Source organism: Rhincodon typus, chromosome 1 (genome assembly GCF_021869965.1).
Source record: "Rhincodon typus isolate 14 chromosome 1, sRhiTyp1.1, whole genome shotgun sequence".
Classification (NCBI taxonomy): Eukaryota; Metazoa; Chordata; class Chondrichthyes; order Orectolobiformes; family Rhincodontidae; genus Rhincodon; species Rhincodon typus.
This window is the reverse complement of record NC_063332.1, coordinates 94,589,357-94,605,944: the sequence shown is the minus strand read 5'-3', so window position 1 is coordinate 94,605,944 and position 16,588 is coordinate 94,589,357. Positions and strand designations below refer to the sequence as shown.

Genomic DNA, 16,588 nt, shown 5'->3' with positions numbered 1-16,588 from the left:
CAGACCCAATGTAATTAGTTAAGGAAACTAAAGTTAGCATAACAGAAATTAGTTAATAGTATTCTTATACTAGAATAATTATTTATTTCTAAGAGAGTAACTGAGGGGTTTAAGGGGCCTCATGACAGAGCTTGCACCTGTAACATGCTCCACCTGAGCTATGTGGTAAATTATGGAAACTTCAATTATCTGTCGGTGACGACCAGCTGGCGAGCAAGAAGCAACAGCTACAGGCAAATGCACTGGTGAGCATCCGCAATGCTGAGCAGAAAATGATAGCAATTTCAATCAGGTGATCAAGACTGAACCAGGCAAAAAGGGCGCAAGTGACCATCAATTATAAAGGGGGAAAAGACAGGAGTTCCTGCAAACACAAAACAGACTCCAGGACGGTATGTTACCTCTCTGGTGCCATGGACAACTTGGGCCTGCTTGGTTTTGGTCACCATCATGTCATAAATTGGGGACCTTAGCACGATAAATTTGCTCAATTTGCCCAAGAAATGATGCCTGACCTATTAATTTGTAACATTTTATTAAACCCTTACACATGCTCCAATAAACATTCTGTCATTGGTTTTACCACCATCTGGTGGCAAAGTAAGGTGCTAAAACCAGTTGAAACAATTAACTGACAAGCCATTTAAACTCAGCCTCTGCTCCAATATATCAATGTGTCACATATTATTACACCCACAGTATTAACCAGAATACTAACCTACAGGAATTACACATTTGGAATCTGGAGATCATCTGTAAAATTGTTAATATACAGATATAATTTTGTGTTATTAAATAGCAAATTTTGTACAATTTGGAAGGCAAATTTATTTTGGACTTGAAAGCCTCGAAACCTGACCTAACGACATGTTAGCAACAGAAAGAGACAGCATAATGTGGACCATGTTGACAGAGTTACAATTTTCTAACTTGACTCGATGCGGAGAGCAAAAACTATAAGATTATGTACATGTATTGACCACAGCTTAGTAAGAGCCAATAAACGTTTCTTGAGATACCCTGAACAGACATCCATTGCAGAGTCACGGCTCTTGATGTTCTCAAGAATTTTGCATACATGGCAACTTGCTCAGAAATAGCAATTACTGTGCAGTAGGTTCAGTCCAAGCACGCACACTGATTCACCAAGTTATGAGATATATATGAAAATATTTTCTGCTTCATAAGATTACCATTTTATTAGTGTCATACCAGTATCTAAGGCTGCAGTATCCAAGTGGCCTCATCAGTTAATGAACTTGAACACACCATCACAGTTAAAATAAGGTTCCAAATGAATGATACAGCCTATAAATATATCATGCATCTTTTAGCATACAAATAAGTCATTTTCAATGTTTTTTAAATGGCAAAATGTCATTTCAACAGTTTGTTTGCTGCATATATTTCTCTGTTGGAAAGCATGCTGTAAGACTAAATGGAGGAAATGAAGAACCCATAAAATTTGTAGGGCTTTAGGTAAAAACAGGAGAATGGGACTAATAAGATACTTCGTACCAAGAGTCAGCACAGACAATTGGCTGCAGACAGAGGCAGCACCTACCCTATGCTGTATAATCCACATGTCCATGTTCAGTTAATAAATTAGCCAGCTCTCCAGATTCCATTGGCAATAAATGAATCTGAGCCAACCAGCTCCAATTGGCCTTGCCACCTCTTGATTAAGGAGGGAAATGACACTGGGATCCTTATTCCTTATCATATTCTAGTAACAACTTTGGAAACCAAGCATGCGAACAGAGTAGCGAAAAGTAGATTAACATTGACTATAACACCCTCAGTACTGTACAACCTGCTGACTGATTAATACACCATAATGCCTATTCCAGCAAAGTCCTGGTCAATGAGCCAGTTCCTTTGAAACTGTATCCACGTTTGTCATCAACACCACAGGAGTAAATGGCTGTGGGGGTGGTGGGGTGGGGTGGGGGGGGGCGCGGGGAAGCACGGTCAGAAATAGAAAACACTTAATCAGCATTTTCATTAATTCCTGTCAGTACTCTGCCCTCAGTATACCAAACATATGGTTTAATTGTAAATCAGCATTTTTGCCAAGAAAACAGCATTTTTAACGGACAATTCCTTTTCAACATATTTTTAGCCTGCATCCAATTTGAATATTAATTCAATGGCTCTAACCAAGTACTTCGGTTAATTTTTTAAAAAGTTCTTTTAGCCATTTCCCTACTTACCTTTCCCTAGCTATTCTGGAACATTTAAACATTTAATACCATAATAATTAGAAAATACTTTTAAACTTTAAATAGCACTCTCCTCAACACAAATAAATGTTTTCAGAAATCAATTAGTATCAAGATTGCACGTTGCTGGGTACATTCCACATATCCACCTAAATTAACAGTCTATAATAAAACTTAAACACTTGGCTTTCCTCTCGGAAGATACAGAGTGAATTTTTAAACATTTGCATTGCATGTTGGTGGAAAATGTAGTGTGTCACAGACGGAAGCAAGTAGATATTCAAAACTTGGAAAGAGATTAACCCAATGTGTCCTTGCGTCAATAATCACGTGAATTTTCCATAAATACCACTCAACTCTCTGGAGTAAAAGAGCCAAGAGATTTAGATAAATGACTCAGCTGCACTCTGATTAAACATTAAAATATTCAGTTGTGTGCCTTTTATATATGGGACTAATCTCTGGACCCCTATCAACAATGTAAGCCAGTTATTTTGTATTCATTCCTTTCCTTTCTCTCCCTGAAAGCTTGCACATCCATTTGATAAAGTTCTAAAACTTCCTTCGAAGTAGATGAGAAACCTCCGGTATAAAACAGAATGCTTAGTCCGCAATAAAGTAAAGTATAAATCTGTGTGTGAAACAGCCAGCTAAGGTTTTAACATGCTGGGAGAATTCAAACTCCTAAATAATAAACTTTCTTTAAATATTAAAAATATTTATTTTGGTGCAATCTAAGCAAGAGGTGCCACTGCTTAATGTTCAATGTTTCAGAGTTATGCTTGATTGTCAATAAATAATCATGGACTGTTGTTAGCAGGCTTTTAATCCTTTGGAAAAAATGCAAACCCTTGAACATTTGCTATGATTCAACCCAACGCAAGACTTACTGCTGTCTCCACAAATAATATTCCAATGTTTAAGCTAGACTATATTTTCCAAGTCCACATTACCATTTTAGTAGAACATAGCACTTAAAAGGTAACCTGCAGTGAAGCCTTCAATCATTCTGACAGATGACGAAATACTTTTGCCTCTTTTGCACACAGTACTAATTATTCTTCAAGCAAAGGAACTTGCAACTGACTTAGACATGACACCATTCCAAAATTAATAGACTGACTTTTAGCTCACCCTCAAAATGGCCCAGCAAGTTCCAAAACCCACTGCTGTGAAAGCAGAAATGAAATAAACCGCAGACCAGTCAACAGCAACTTGGGCACTGGATTGTGACAATTCGAGCAACTTCAGCCCAGTCCAACTGTCCACATTCTTTGCATCAACCTCTGGGCATTGGTATGGAAGTCTTCCCAGTGTCTACAAGCAGCAGCTTGATATAACAATTATCAGATAACCATGCTACTTGGCCACATCCACACATTGCTCAATAATGTCTCCAAGTAGAGCCTGTCATTTCAGAGTTCAGGGATAGGAGAGAGTAAAGGGAAAAACAATAGCACACATGGCCTGGGAATCCTGAACACTGACCTGATTCCCATTGCTGCAGGCCAAAAACATAACTAAAGTATCCCGCTAACTCCCTGCAACCAAACTAACAAATCAGTTAAAACTCATGTGGATTATGTGAAGAATCACAGAGGGAACCTAAGGAACAGAAAGAATTTTGGGTCAGGAACTTCAACATCTATCAAGAGCGCTCTAACACTAACGTCAAGCTGTTCAAGTCCTGCAAGACAAAATGTTGCAAGGGAGCCTAGGGAAACGAACAAGCGACTTGCCTTCATCTTTGCCATACTGATCCATGGTAAATAATCATTTCACCTAAACAGTTAGTAAGAATAACCAGTTCAATCCTAGCGAAGATGAATATCACAGCTGCTGTGCTGAATGGGACAGTAATTGCATTAACGTGGTGCTTTCAAGATAATAAAACATCCCAACAGCAGATAAAGTGGGAAACTCTGAGGCAGCATGACCCATCAGCAGAAGCAAGTACCACCTTAATCTAGAACCTCAAGGTGTAGATCTGCATGCAAGGACTAAGACCAGCCCAGACCCTGGACTGAACAAGTGGTTTGGTTATAAAACAGAGCAAGCTGCTTGTTCAAGAGAAAAACAGTTCAGCAGTTCCACAGCCAAGTACTCAGACAAGAATGGTGGCAATCAAGGAGCAACATAAGGAGGCGGCTCCTTGAACAGTCCCATCAACAACCCATGGGAAAGCAAAAAATGGGAATGGGACAAACTACTGACCCTGCAAGGATCTTCAGTTAGAAATGCAAAGTGGGAAATTCTACATTGACACCGCTCCCGCCCCCTCCCCCTCCCCCACCCCCACCACCACTAGAGATGCGAGTGGCAGTTAGTTTTACTGATTTCATCAAGTTATGATGTGGCTAGAGCTAAATCTCTAATAATATCCCAGCTGTAGGTTTGAATATGACCTGTGAACCAGAAGTAATAAAGATTATGAGCAGAAACAGGCCATTCAGCCTATCAACTCTGCTCTACCTAATGAACAATCTATTTCATTGTCATAGTCATTAGTTGCAATGGGGAAAATTACCCAGGTATGCCTCAGGATAAATGTAATTAGGGGAGGTGACGGCCTACAGATATTATCGCTGGACTGTTAATCCAGAGAACCAGATAATGTTCCTGAGATCCGGGTTTGAATCCTGCCACAGTATTTAAAAATCAATAAATATCCAGAATTAGGAGTCTAAGATGGCCATGATATCAGTAAAACCCACCTGGTTCACTCATGCCCTTTAGGCAGTGAAACTGCCATCCTTACCTGATCTGAATTAACATGCAACTCCCCAGACCCACAACAACATGGTTGACTATTAACTGCCCTCTGGGAAATTAGGGTCAGACAATAAATGCTGACCAAACCAGTGACACCCTCATCCCATAAATGAATTTTTAAAAAAAGAGACACATGGTGAGAGGTGGATAGGCAGTAATCAGTAATGAGAAGCTTGTATTAAAAAGCACAAGACAAGACATGTCAAAGTACTTCACAGCCAAAGAAGCACAATGCTCCACTAATATGGTGCTAGAGTATCAACCTGACTTTTGTCTCAAGCCAAGAATGAAACTTGAACTTGGAACCTTTAGCTCAGAGATGAGAATATTAATAACTAACCATGGCTGACAGTTGTTGGGACTATCACATGATATCTTATAGGTGTTTCCCACATCCAAGTTCTCTGGCACTCAGACTTTTGACAAAACTATTTAGAAACATAGAAGATAGGAGCAGGAGGCCGCCATTGGGCCCTTCAGGCCTGCTGCACCATCCTTCACAATCATGGCTGATCGTCCAACTCAATAGCCTAATCCTGCTTTCTCCCCACAACCTTTGATCCCATTCGCCCCAAGTGCTATATCCAGTCACCTCTTGAATACATTCAATGTTTTGGCATCAACTACTTCCTGTGGTAATGAATTCCACAGGCTCACCACTCTTTGGGTGAAGAAATGTCTCCTCATCTCTGTCTAAATTGTCTACCCAGATTCCTCATACTGTGACCCCTGGTTCCGGACACTCCCACCATCGGGAACATTCCCCCTGCATCGACCCTGTCCAGTCCTGTTAGAATTTTATAAGTCTCTATGAGATACCCCCTCATTCATCTGAACTCTAGCAAAAACAATCCCAACCTAGTCAATCTCTCCTCTAATGTCAGTCCCACTATCCCCCGAATCAGCCTGGTAAACCCTTGCTGCACTCCCTCAAGACTAAGAGCATCCTTCCTCAAAAAAGGAGACCAAAATTGCACACAATATTCCAGGTGTGATCTCACCAAGGTCTGTACAACTGCAACAATACATCCCTGCTCCTGTACTCGAAACCTCTCACAATGAAGGCCAACATATCATTTGCCTTCTTTAATCGCCCACTGCACGCTTGCTTTCAGTGACTGGTGCACAAGGACACCCAGGTACCGCTGCACACACCCCTCTCCCAACTTGCAGCCATTCAGGTAGCAATCTGCAGTGGTAGTGCCCCCTATCTCTGAACCAGGAGACCCAGTTTCAAATCCCACCTGCTCCGAAGTGTGTAATAACATCACTGAACAGATAGATTAGAAAATATCTACAAAACCAAATAAATGAGTATGGCACAAGCAATTCCCTTAAACATCAAAACTCCATGAGATCAAATATGGTTCCAAGAAACCCGCAAACTGAAATCAATGATGTAATATGAAGCTCTGCTATCACCAGAGTACTAACACTGAAGGAAAACAAGCTGCAGTCGTCCAAGATCAGTGATCACAGCCCAACACACCATTTCAGAAAGCAACTTTGGAACGAGCTCCTGCTTGTTCTACGACTTGCCCTTTGATATGGGAGCTCTTCACTGATAATAGTAATGTTCAGTTCGACTTACAACCTCCCTGATAACAATGCAGACCATGTCAGTGCACAGCAAGACATAGTCAACATGCAGCAAACAGAACCATGGGAAGGTCACTTAGCCTGTAAATCAATACTTTAAACAAAATTATGATTGATCAAGGACCCTAACTCCTACTACTGCACTTGGGGCAATAAAAATCTCAGTCACAGATTTAAATCTTAACCTTACCTACAACAGCAATTCATTCAAAACTTTCATCACCCTTTGCATCAATGTTTCTTATACTGACAGGTAACATTCACAATTCAGAAGAGCTAAACAGTTAATGTCTTCTTAGAAAGGGTAAAATATCACCATTTAAAAAAATTTAAACAGCAACATGTTTGCAGAATCTGCAATTGACATCAAGGCTAACCTCAGGAGTCTGCCTTTTGGAATACTGCGTTCAATTCTGGTCTCCCTGCTATCGGAAGGATGTTGTGAAGCCTGAAAGGGCGCAGAAAAGATTTACAAGGATATTGCTAGGGTTGGAGGGTTTAAGCTATAGGGAGAGGCTGAAAAGGATGGGACTATTTACCCTGGAGCGTTGGAGGCTGAGGGGTGACCTTGTCGAAGTTTATAAAATTATGAGGGGCATGGTTTGGGTGAATAGACAAGGTCTTCTCCCCAAGTTGGGGGATTCCAAAACTAGAGGGCATAGGTTTAAGGTGAGAGGGGAAGATTTAAAAGGGGCCCAAGGGCACCTTTTTCATGTAGAGGGTGGTGCATGTTTGGAATGAGCTGCCAGAGGAAGTGGAGGAGGCTGGTATAATGACAACATTTAAAAGTTATCTGGATGTGCAGATGAATATGAAAGCTTTAGAGGGATATGTGCCAAAAGCTGGCAAACGGCACTAGATTTATTTAGGATATCTGGTCAGCATGAACTAGCTGGACTGAAGGTTCTGTTTCTGTGGGCTGTATATCTCTATGACTATGTCTGGTACAGTCATATCAAGATGCTGGTTACAAAGGAGGCTGAGTAGCAATGTAAATCATCTGCATCAGCTGTAAGGCCCACACCAGATTTTCAGTAATAGACAATAGGTTTGCTTCATTCAACTTGGTGTAAATTGACCTGATCAGCGTTCCAGTTGCTGATTCACTCTGCAGTTCCACATGTACAGGCATAAGGTAGTATTGAAATGCATTCTCCAGAATGTACTGGAACAAATTACCAGATTTATTTTCACCTGGACGTTCTCAGGGCCCCGCAACCTTTATCGAGGAAGGCAAGCACATGAATAGCATAGCTTCCAATCACTGGCCATGGTGATTTGTACATAATTGCGTACCATCAACCTAATGACAGCCAAATTTCAAACAGGAGACCAATCACACAGGGAAACAAGATCACAAATGCAGCTTTCACTGACCTATGCATACCCATATAACAACTTCTTAAAACTCTCACTCTCAATCAAAATACTAAAGTGGAGGTGCCTGGGCTCCTCAAATGTCAAACTGTTTTTAAAAAGGAACATTTATGCTGGCCAGCACCCAACTGTATTCTACTCACAACCACCTCTAACTTCTTCCACGCCCCTGCCCCACCCTCAAAAATACACATACTACATTTCTGTATCGCCATGCCTTCCTGTCCTCAAGTTTGCCAAGTACTTGAAAGTATAACAGTTCTCTATCACAGCCAATGGGAGCTCCTCCCCAGCCCATGAGCGTCACTACAGAACTTTGAAAAATACATTTTATCTAAAATAGCATCTCTCTCAGTAGTAACATCCAATTCCATTTCCAATTAAACAGTGAGTCATCACAATGACTACAATGAGATTACAATGAGTTTGCTTTTTTTCATCTCAAAGATTTTCATCTTTCATGCTCAACTTTCCCAAAGTAGCATCCCTTAAGGACAGGCAGTTTGTTTAACACAGGTGAATAATCAGAGGACGATTTCAATGAATGGCAATTTTCAAAAGAGAGCAGAGATGATGGAATTCAGATTTAGAAATCTTCTAAAAGGAGAGACAATGGTTGATAAAAGGTGCTTAAAGCATATATGCATTCCACAGTTTATTAATACTGTGGTTTCTAAGAAGTATATTTTGTCCTTTTTTAAAAAAAATGAAGAAAGGCTACGACAGAGGTACTGAACAGTCTGCTCATAACCAATACAGTCAACAGCTTGTAAGGCCTTGCAGACGTTTTAACAAATTGGAACAATGGAAGCACTCTGAGTGGGTGGGATCAAGTTCCCACAGAACCAGGATTTTCAGCCTTAGCTTTCAGCAATTGCTGGAATCTTGAAGCTGCACATGGAAGCTCTTATTCCTCTCTGTTACAGCTAAAAGCTGGGGTTCTCTTCCTGCTGCTAGAATTGCACGCGGGGCAATTATTTTACTGAAGTTGCCTTTAGCAAGGGTGTTTATAAGACATATTGGAACAGTTAATTAGTAGTAGTTAATAATAAAGTATATATTGTTTTGTTAAGCATTTCAATAGAGTTACAGTTAAGCCAATTCTTTTACTTTTCTAGTCTGTTTTTACACTGCTGTTAAAATACACAAAGCATGTTTTACTTAAAGTCAATTGTTTCACCAATCAAATTGCATCTGGAAAGCTACACCTCACACTTCATAGAACCCCTACAGTGTGGAAGCAGGTCCTTCAGCCCAACAAGTCAACACCGACCCTCAAAACATCCCACCCAAACACATCCCCCGAAAACCCACCTAATCGACACATCCTTGAAATGCAATTTAGCATGGCCAATCCACCTAACCTACACATCTTTGGACTGTGGGAGAAAACCCACGCAAGCACGGGGAGAATGTGCAAACTCCACACAAACAGTTGCCCAGAGTGGAATCGAACCCAGGCCTGGCACTGTGAGGCAGCAGTGCTAACCTCTGAGCCACCATGCTGCCCCTAATAAGAAACCTGGGCTCATCCAGGAGTTGAACCCTGGACCTCTCGCATGCCAACACTATACAGTACCCCATGCGAGAATCATAGCCCTAGAACAACAGGCTGTTGCCAAATTAGCTTGAAAATAAGAAAAAGCTAGGGTCGAGACCATCATCTTAATATATTTTGAGGGGGTTTTGGTCTGGTCCATAATAGAGGCGTTGTGTACGAAAGCAAGAGGGTAATGGGCCACGAAGTGTTAATTTCTATGGGTCATCTTGCTGTGACAAGTTATCAAAGCCATTATAAGGCAACACAAGGAAACTCCAGCAGAACAGAAAGTCAAAAAGATATTAAGAATCATGACAAATTTTAATTAAGTAAATGGAAAATCAATAAGTAAATCAGTTCCACTAGTTATCAGTCAGTAGCAGTGAGGATAAAAGGGACACAGGAATGTCGATAAATAAGACACAAATTCAGCAGATAAAACAAACATCAATGAAACTTTAGAATAAAATGTGACAATGGGATCAAAAAAGGATCTAGGTACACAGGCAAATGAAGGATTAAATGCAGCTTTTTTTTTGCATTCACTCATAGGGCATGGGCGTTGCTGACTGGCCAGCATTTATTGCTAGCCCCTAGTTGCCCTTGAGAAGCTGGTGCGGAGTTGCCTGCTTGAACCGCCGCAGTCCACATGCTGTAGATTAACCCACAATATCCTTGAGGAGGGAATGCCAGGATTCTGACCCAACGACCCAGAAGTGAAAGCAATATATTTCCTAGTCAGGATGGTGAGTGAAGGGGAATGTGCAGGTGGTTGTTTTCCCATGCATCTGCTGCCCTTGTCCTTCCAAGTGAAAGTGGTCATGGATCAGAAGGTGGTAAGGAGCAATACAGTGCATCTTGTAGCTAGTACATACCATTTTATTTTTATTCATTCACGAGATGAGGGCATTGCTGGCTAGGCCAGAATTTATTGCACACCCCTAATTCCCAGGGGGCAGTTACAAGCTAGTCAACCACACTGCTGTGGGTCTGGAGTCACGTGTTGGCCAGACGAGGTAAGGATGGCAGTTTCCTTCCCTAAAGGACACAAGTGAATCAGATGGGTTTTCTAATCATCGGCATTGGATTCATGGTCATCATTAGACTCTTAATTCAAGATTTTAGTGGAATTTAAATTCCACTATTTATCATGGCAGGATTCAAATCTGGATCCCCAAAACATTAACAATCCAGTGTTAATACCATCGCCTCCCCTCTCTCATGCTACTAAGTGGCAGAGGTGATGGGAGTGGATGCTTCTGAACGTGGAGCCAATTAAACAGCTGCTTTGTCCTGGATGGTGCCAAATTTCTTGATTATTGTTGGAGCTGCACCCATTCAGAAAGTGGGGAGCATTCCATTACAATCCTGACTTACATCTTGTAGACAGGCTTTGGGGAGTCAGGAGGTAAGTTACTTGGCACAGTATTCCTAACCTCTGATCTGTTCTTGTAGCCATTGTATTTATATAGTTAAGCCAGCTGAGTTTCTGGTGAATGGTAGTCCCAAAGATATTGATAGTGAAGATTCAATAATGGTAACACCATTTAATGTTACAGGGCAGTCTCTTATTGGTGATGGTCATAGCCTGGCACTGTGTGGCGTGAATGTTACTTGCCAATGGTCAGCCCAAGCCTGGATACTGTCCAGACCTTGCAGCATTGGATCAGCACATCTGGAACACAAGTCTTCAGTACAATTGTCAGAATGTTGTCAGGGCCCGTGGCATTTGCAGTACCCAGTGCCTCCAGTGTTTACTGATATCACATGGAGTGGATCAAATTGACTGAAGACTAGTATCTGGGGACCACTGGAGGGGGCTGAGATGGATCATCCACTCGGTCCTTCTGGCTAAAGATTGCTGCAAATGCTTCAGCCTTATCTTTTGCACTGATATGTTGGGGTCTTCCATCGTTGAGGATAGGGACATTTGTGGAGCTGCCTCCTCCAATGAGTTGCTTAATTGTCCACCACCAGATACGCCAGATCAAATGACATGTTGTTAAGTGGTACATTCTATCTGATTCTATGTTCAGCACCACCTTCTCAAGGGCAACTAGGGAAAGGCAATTAACATTGATCACCCAGTGAGGCGCACTTCCCAGTGAATAAAAAAAGTTCAACACAATACTAAATCCAAGAGTCAGAGACTATGGGGATATACACATCAGGATGGCGAGTGGCTAGTGGGAAAGTTGCAGGTGGTGGTGTTCCCGTATATATGCGGTGATCAGGGATTTGGATGCAGCGGTCTAAGGATCATGGTGAATACAGGTTTTGGGGAGAAATATAGACACCAGGAGCTGGAAGCGGCCATTTGGCATTTCAGGTCTAATGTATCATTCATGGGGTAATCATCTGTCTTAATACCACATTACCACTTTCTCCTCATACCCCTTGATCCCTTTAATATCTAGTGAGCCTCCACTGCACTCCCTCTATGCTGAGTATATTCCCTTTTAGGTAGGGAGATCAAAACTGCACAGAATACTGCAGTTGTGGTCTCACCAAGGCAGTTAGACATCCCTACTCTGAACTCAAATCCTCTTGCAATAAAGACCAGTACACCATTTACCTTCCTAAAAAAATTGCTTGCTGTACCTGTCTGTATATTTTTATTGGTATACAGGACACAGTGATCCCTTTGTAATACACATTTCCCAATATAACCATTTAAATAATACTGTTGATTTTGTTCCCCACAATGAAGTGTATAACTTCATATTGATCCACATTATACTGCATGTCATGTGCTTGCTCACAATCAACTTGTCTAGATCTTCCTTAAGTCACCTTGCACCTCCTGAACTCTCAATCCTACTTCGTGTTGCGTTGTCAGCCAATTTGAAAATATTAAATTTGGTTCCCTCACCCAGGTCATTTACATAAATCATTAACAGCTGGGGCCCAAAGCACTGATCCCTGTAGTACACCATCAGTCATGACCCGCCACCCAGGAAAAAAAGAGATATTTATTCCCACTGTTTCCTATCTGACAACCAATTCTCAATCGAGACAAACATGTTACTCCCAATTCTGTGTGCTGTAATTTTGCCCACTAGCCTCTTATGTGGGGAACTTATCAAAAGCGTTCCTGAAATCCAACTTTACCACATCTTTACCCACTCTACTCGTTACATCCTCAAAAGAACTCCAGTAGATTAGTTGAGTATGATTTCCCTTTCATAAGCCCATGTCACCTTTGTCAGTCCCATTAATGTTCTGTTATAAATCAGAGACTAGCATTGTCCTCACTCCCAATGTTAGGTTAACTGGCCTGTAATTCTTTAAAAGAGATTCAGGAAATGAGTTCCTCACTGCAAGATTTCTAGCTTCTGACCTGCAAGCAATGCTGCACAGCTAACATCAATGTACAGGAAGGTCAGGGCTAACTGGTTGTACACATACTTTGCATCAGAAGCTGAGGAATAAGGTAGAAAAGACAATTAGAGCTCGAAAAAGGTTAGACCTCTGTTTCACAGAGACTAAAAGGCAAGTTGTGGGATGACGACAGATGAACAAAACCAAGATTCACTGACATGCCAAAAATATTGCATATTTCAATGTTCATGCTAAAGGAGTTTGATAGAGAGACAATACATTTGTGAAAAGCAAAGACCACAGCAAATTGTGATCCTTTCAACTACTGTGCATGATATTCAGTGTTAATGATGGGAAAAAACAAACACTAGGAGGTAGTTCACTGCACCATGCAGATATAGTGGTGTCTCTTCTCCATGCACTCCTATGTGCCAAGACATATATCTAGTTGGAATTAGTCAGGGTTCCCAGCTGATGTGGGGTAGTCTTCTAAAATACCAATGAGTTCAGACATTGACTGATCTGGAGACTGAAAACATATTTCACCATCATCCTAATCACACTCTCATAAGAGAACAAGGCAAATCAGTTAACTAAAAGCCAGGGATCAAATGGAAGGGGACAGATGAAGGGGAAGAAAAAAAAAAAATCAATTCACAAGTGCTGCTATAAAACCAAGTGGACACAGGCGAAGGAGAAGGAGACTTATTGAAAGTAAGGCTGGTAACCAATCCACATCCATTGATAAGAATGTCAGAAACTCAATGGTAGCTAACAATGATGATAGTAATATTACCAACAGTTAGCAAGGTGCCTAAGACAAATTATTCTCCCAGTATCTGCCCTCATAATCCTTCAGGAGCTTACAGATTTCAATAAGATCACCTCTCATTCTCAAACTCCACCAGGTAGAGGCCCGCACTACCCAATCTCTCTTCATAGGTAAACTGTCATCATCTCTAGAACAAGTCAAATTACCTGCTCTGAACCACTACTACTACTATTAATGCAATTGCATCCTTTTTCAAGTATGATCAAAACTGCACATATAGTCTTGCCAAGGTGCTGTACAGCTACATTAAAACTCCCCAAATTTTTATTCTCCTGCAATAAACGCTAACGTTCCATTTGTTTTCCTAATCACTTCCTATAATTGCATATTAACTTTTTTCAGTTTCACAGGATCCCAGATGTACTTAATCAAACAAAGTTGAAGAACATCTGAAATATGAAATCCCAGCTATTAAGCCATAAGGAGTAAGATGGTACCAGATATGTCCAATGCGGAGTTATCTGAAACCAGTGCAGCAGCAGTACGGGTGCAAAACAAAACTGGCTACATTCATCCAAGCTAGAAGAGCAAACTATTTTGTCAGTCAGGCTTTCTGCTCCTCATCACTACAGGTAGATGATAGGCATGCACTTGAGTGGGCTCAGGTGTTATATCCAGTACTGTCATTCAGCCTGTTGACACTCACCAAAGTCTGCACAGGACAGTGGGCAAGGAAATCGAACTGTTTCAAAGAAGGGCAAAAGGGAGAAAAAATATAATCTAGATTAACAAAATTGGTCCTTTTTACTCATCAAATGAAACAATAATTTGTATCTTCAAACACTTTAAGATCATAAAAGATCTGTAGGTGCTTCGATAAGAACACTTTAGAACAAAATATGACAAAATAAACCAGAGTGTGAAAGAGATTGCTCAAGCAGTCTTCAAACTTAGAGGCCTTAACTCCTGCATAATGTCAGTACTAACTAATGCAGCTCAATGCTTCCAGACACAATGCATCACAACTGAATCTCAAGAGTAGCATTTTTTGCAATGTGGTCATGCCGTAGAATCTTGCCCCAAAACCACTGTACCTTTCTTCCAATGGCTCCATTTGGTTTTTTGGGAGGCGGAGGCTCAAATATCCTCTGCTGCTGCTGAGGTGGAAGTGTGGAGTAAAGTGGAATGATTTTGATATCTCCAACTTCAGGACCAAGGTCATCAATTTCCCGCTTTATCCGCTTACATGCTTCATCAATTTCCTGTCAGAATGGCACAAATTTAAACATATGCTTAATAGCAATTAACTCCAGTAGAACCCCTTTTAAAAATCCATTTAAAACAACAGAAACAGAATAAAATCCAGGCTATTTTTCAAAAACTGTACAAAAAGGGTGCTCAAATATTTCTAAGAATTTAAACAGTTGCTACCCAATAGCTCAACAATACCATCTCTGCCAGTCCAGTGCAATGCACAGTTTGATTCTTTGAACAAAATGTTAAAACAGTGCTTTGCTTAAATCATTGGACAACTTACATTATTTGCCTGCGGAACAGATTTTAAATTCATAAGATTAACTGCCAAATTTTTACTCCTAACCTGTATAAGCATTGAGTATATTTGCTATAATTCATTTTCATCTCTCTCTCTCTCTCTCGTTATACATAGCTGGCTCTTTCCACCTCTTGCAATTTGGATTCTCATTCAAAAAAACAATTGGTATTCAGCTTGGTGTGGTTTATCATACTGTCCTGTATTCTAAGCCAATCACTGCACGTTATAGTGGTGGAGACATCTTTAAAATCTAGAAGACTCAAATAATGACATTTAGATTGCACACTTTAATATATACAATTTCCAATGCTAATCAAAAAGGCACCAGCAAATTGCATTCAGAACACATGTACAATTAACATGGCATCTTCCACATCCTCAGAACATCTTACAACACTTCACATCTTATAAGCTACTTGTTCACGGTTTACTAGAAATCACTGCTGTTATTATTAAGGAAGCCAGAACACAGGTGCAGCAGGTAGTGAGGAAGGCGAATGGAATGTTGACCCTTACTTTATGAGGGTTGGAGTACTAGAATAGAGAAGTCGTACTGCAACCTTATCAGGTGCTGGTGAGAGCGCATCTGGAGTAATGTAAGCAGTGTTGGTTTTTTTATCTAAAGAAAGATATAATTTCATTGGAGGGAGTTCAGAGAAGGTTCACGAGGATGATCCATGGAACAGTGATTGCCTAACGTGCAAAGGCTGAACGGGTAGGGACTCAACTCATTGGAGTTAAGAATATGATGTAATTTCATTGAAACATTTAGGATTCTTAAGGGGCTTGACAGGGTAAATGCGGAGAGGAAAATTCCCCGAATGGGAGAATCTAGGACCAGACAGCAGAATCTCAGAATAAAGGGAGAACCAATTTAAAACTGCGATGAGGAGCATTTCTTCTCTCAGAGGGGCGAGTGTCTTTGGAACTCCTTGCCACAGACAGCTGTGGAGGCAGAGTCCACGTGTATATTTAAGACTGACAAAGATAAATTCTTGACCAGTAGAGGAAATCAAGGGTTACAGGGAAAACACAGAAGAGTAGACATGAGGAATGCTGGATTATCCATGACGCTATTGAATGGTGGAGCAGGCTCGAGGGCCAAATGGCCTACTCATGTTCCTATTTCTTATGGTCTTATTTTTCTACAGAAAGTTTGGCTTTAAAATTATACACGCTAAGATCCCATGTAAACAGCACTGAGAAAAATAACCCAAGATAAAATAAAGAACGTTACTGAGGACACTGGGAGAACTCTCCTGCTCTTCTTGATCTGTCCACACGGAACATGGAGCACCTCATCAAAAAGCTGACAGTGCAACCCGCTCAGTCTAAACTAAGATTAACAAGACTTTGCCCAATTTAGTGCTTTTCAATAGTAAGATGCGGTGTCAAAAAAGCAAAAGAGGTCTTGAATTTACACTAGGTTG

At 40.8% G+C, this 16,588-nt stretch overlaps 1 protein-coding gene across 1 annotated transcript in view; it reads right to left on the bottom strand.

Annotated features, from left to right (window-relative positions):
- dhx15 (DEAH (Asp-Glu-Ala-His) box helicase 15) overlaps positions 1–16,588 on the bottom strand; it is a gene marked incomplete at its 5' end in the record, with an annotated part of 60,692 nt that overhangs the window by 26,641 nt on the left and 17,463 nt on the right. The window contains one exon of the mRNA XM_048602350.1: positions 14,698–14,865. Within this exon, the coding sequence (XP_048458307.1) occupies positions 14,698–14,865 (168 nt within the window). The remainder of the gene's footprint in view (positions 1–14,697; positions 14,866–16,588) is intronic.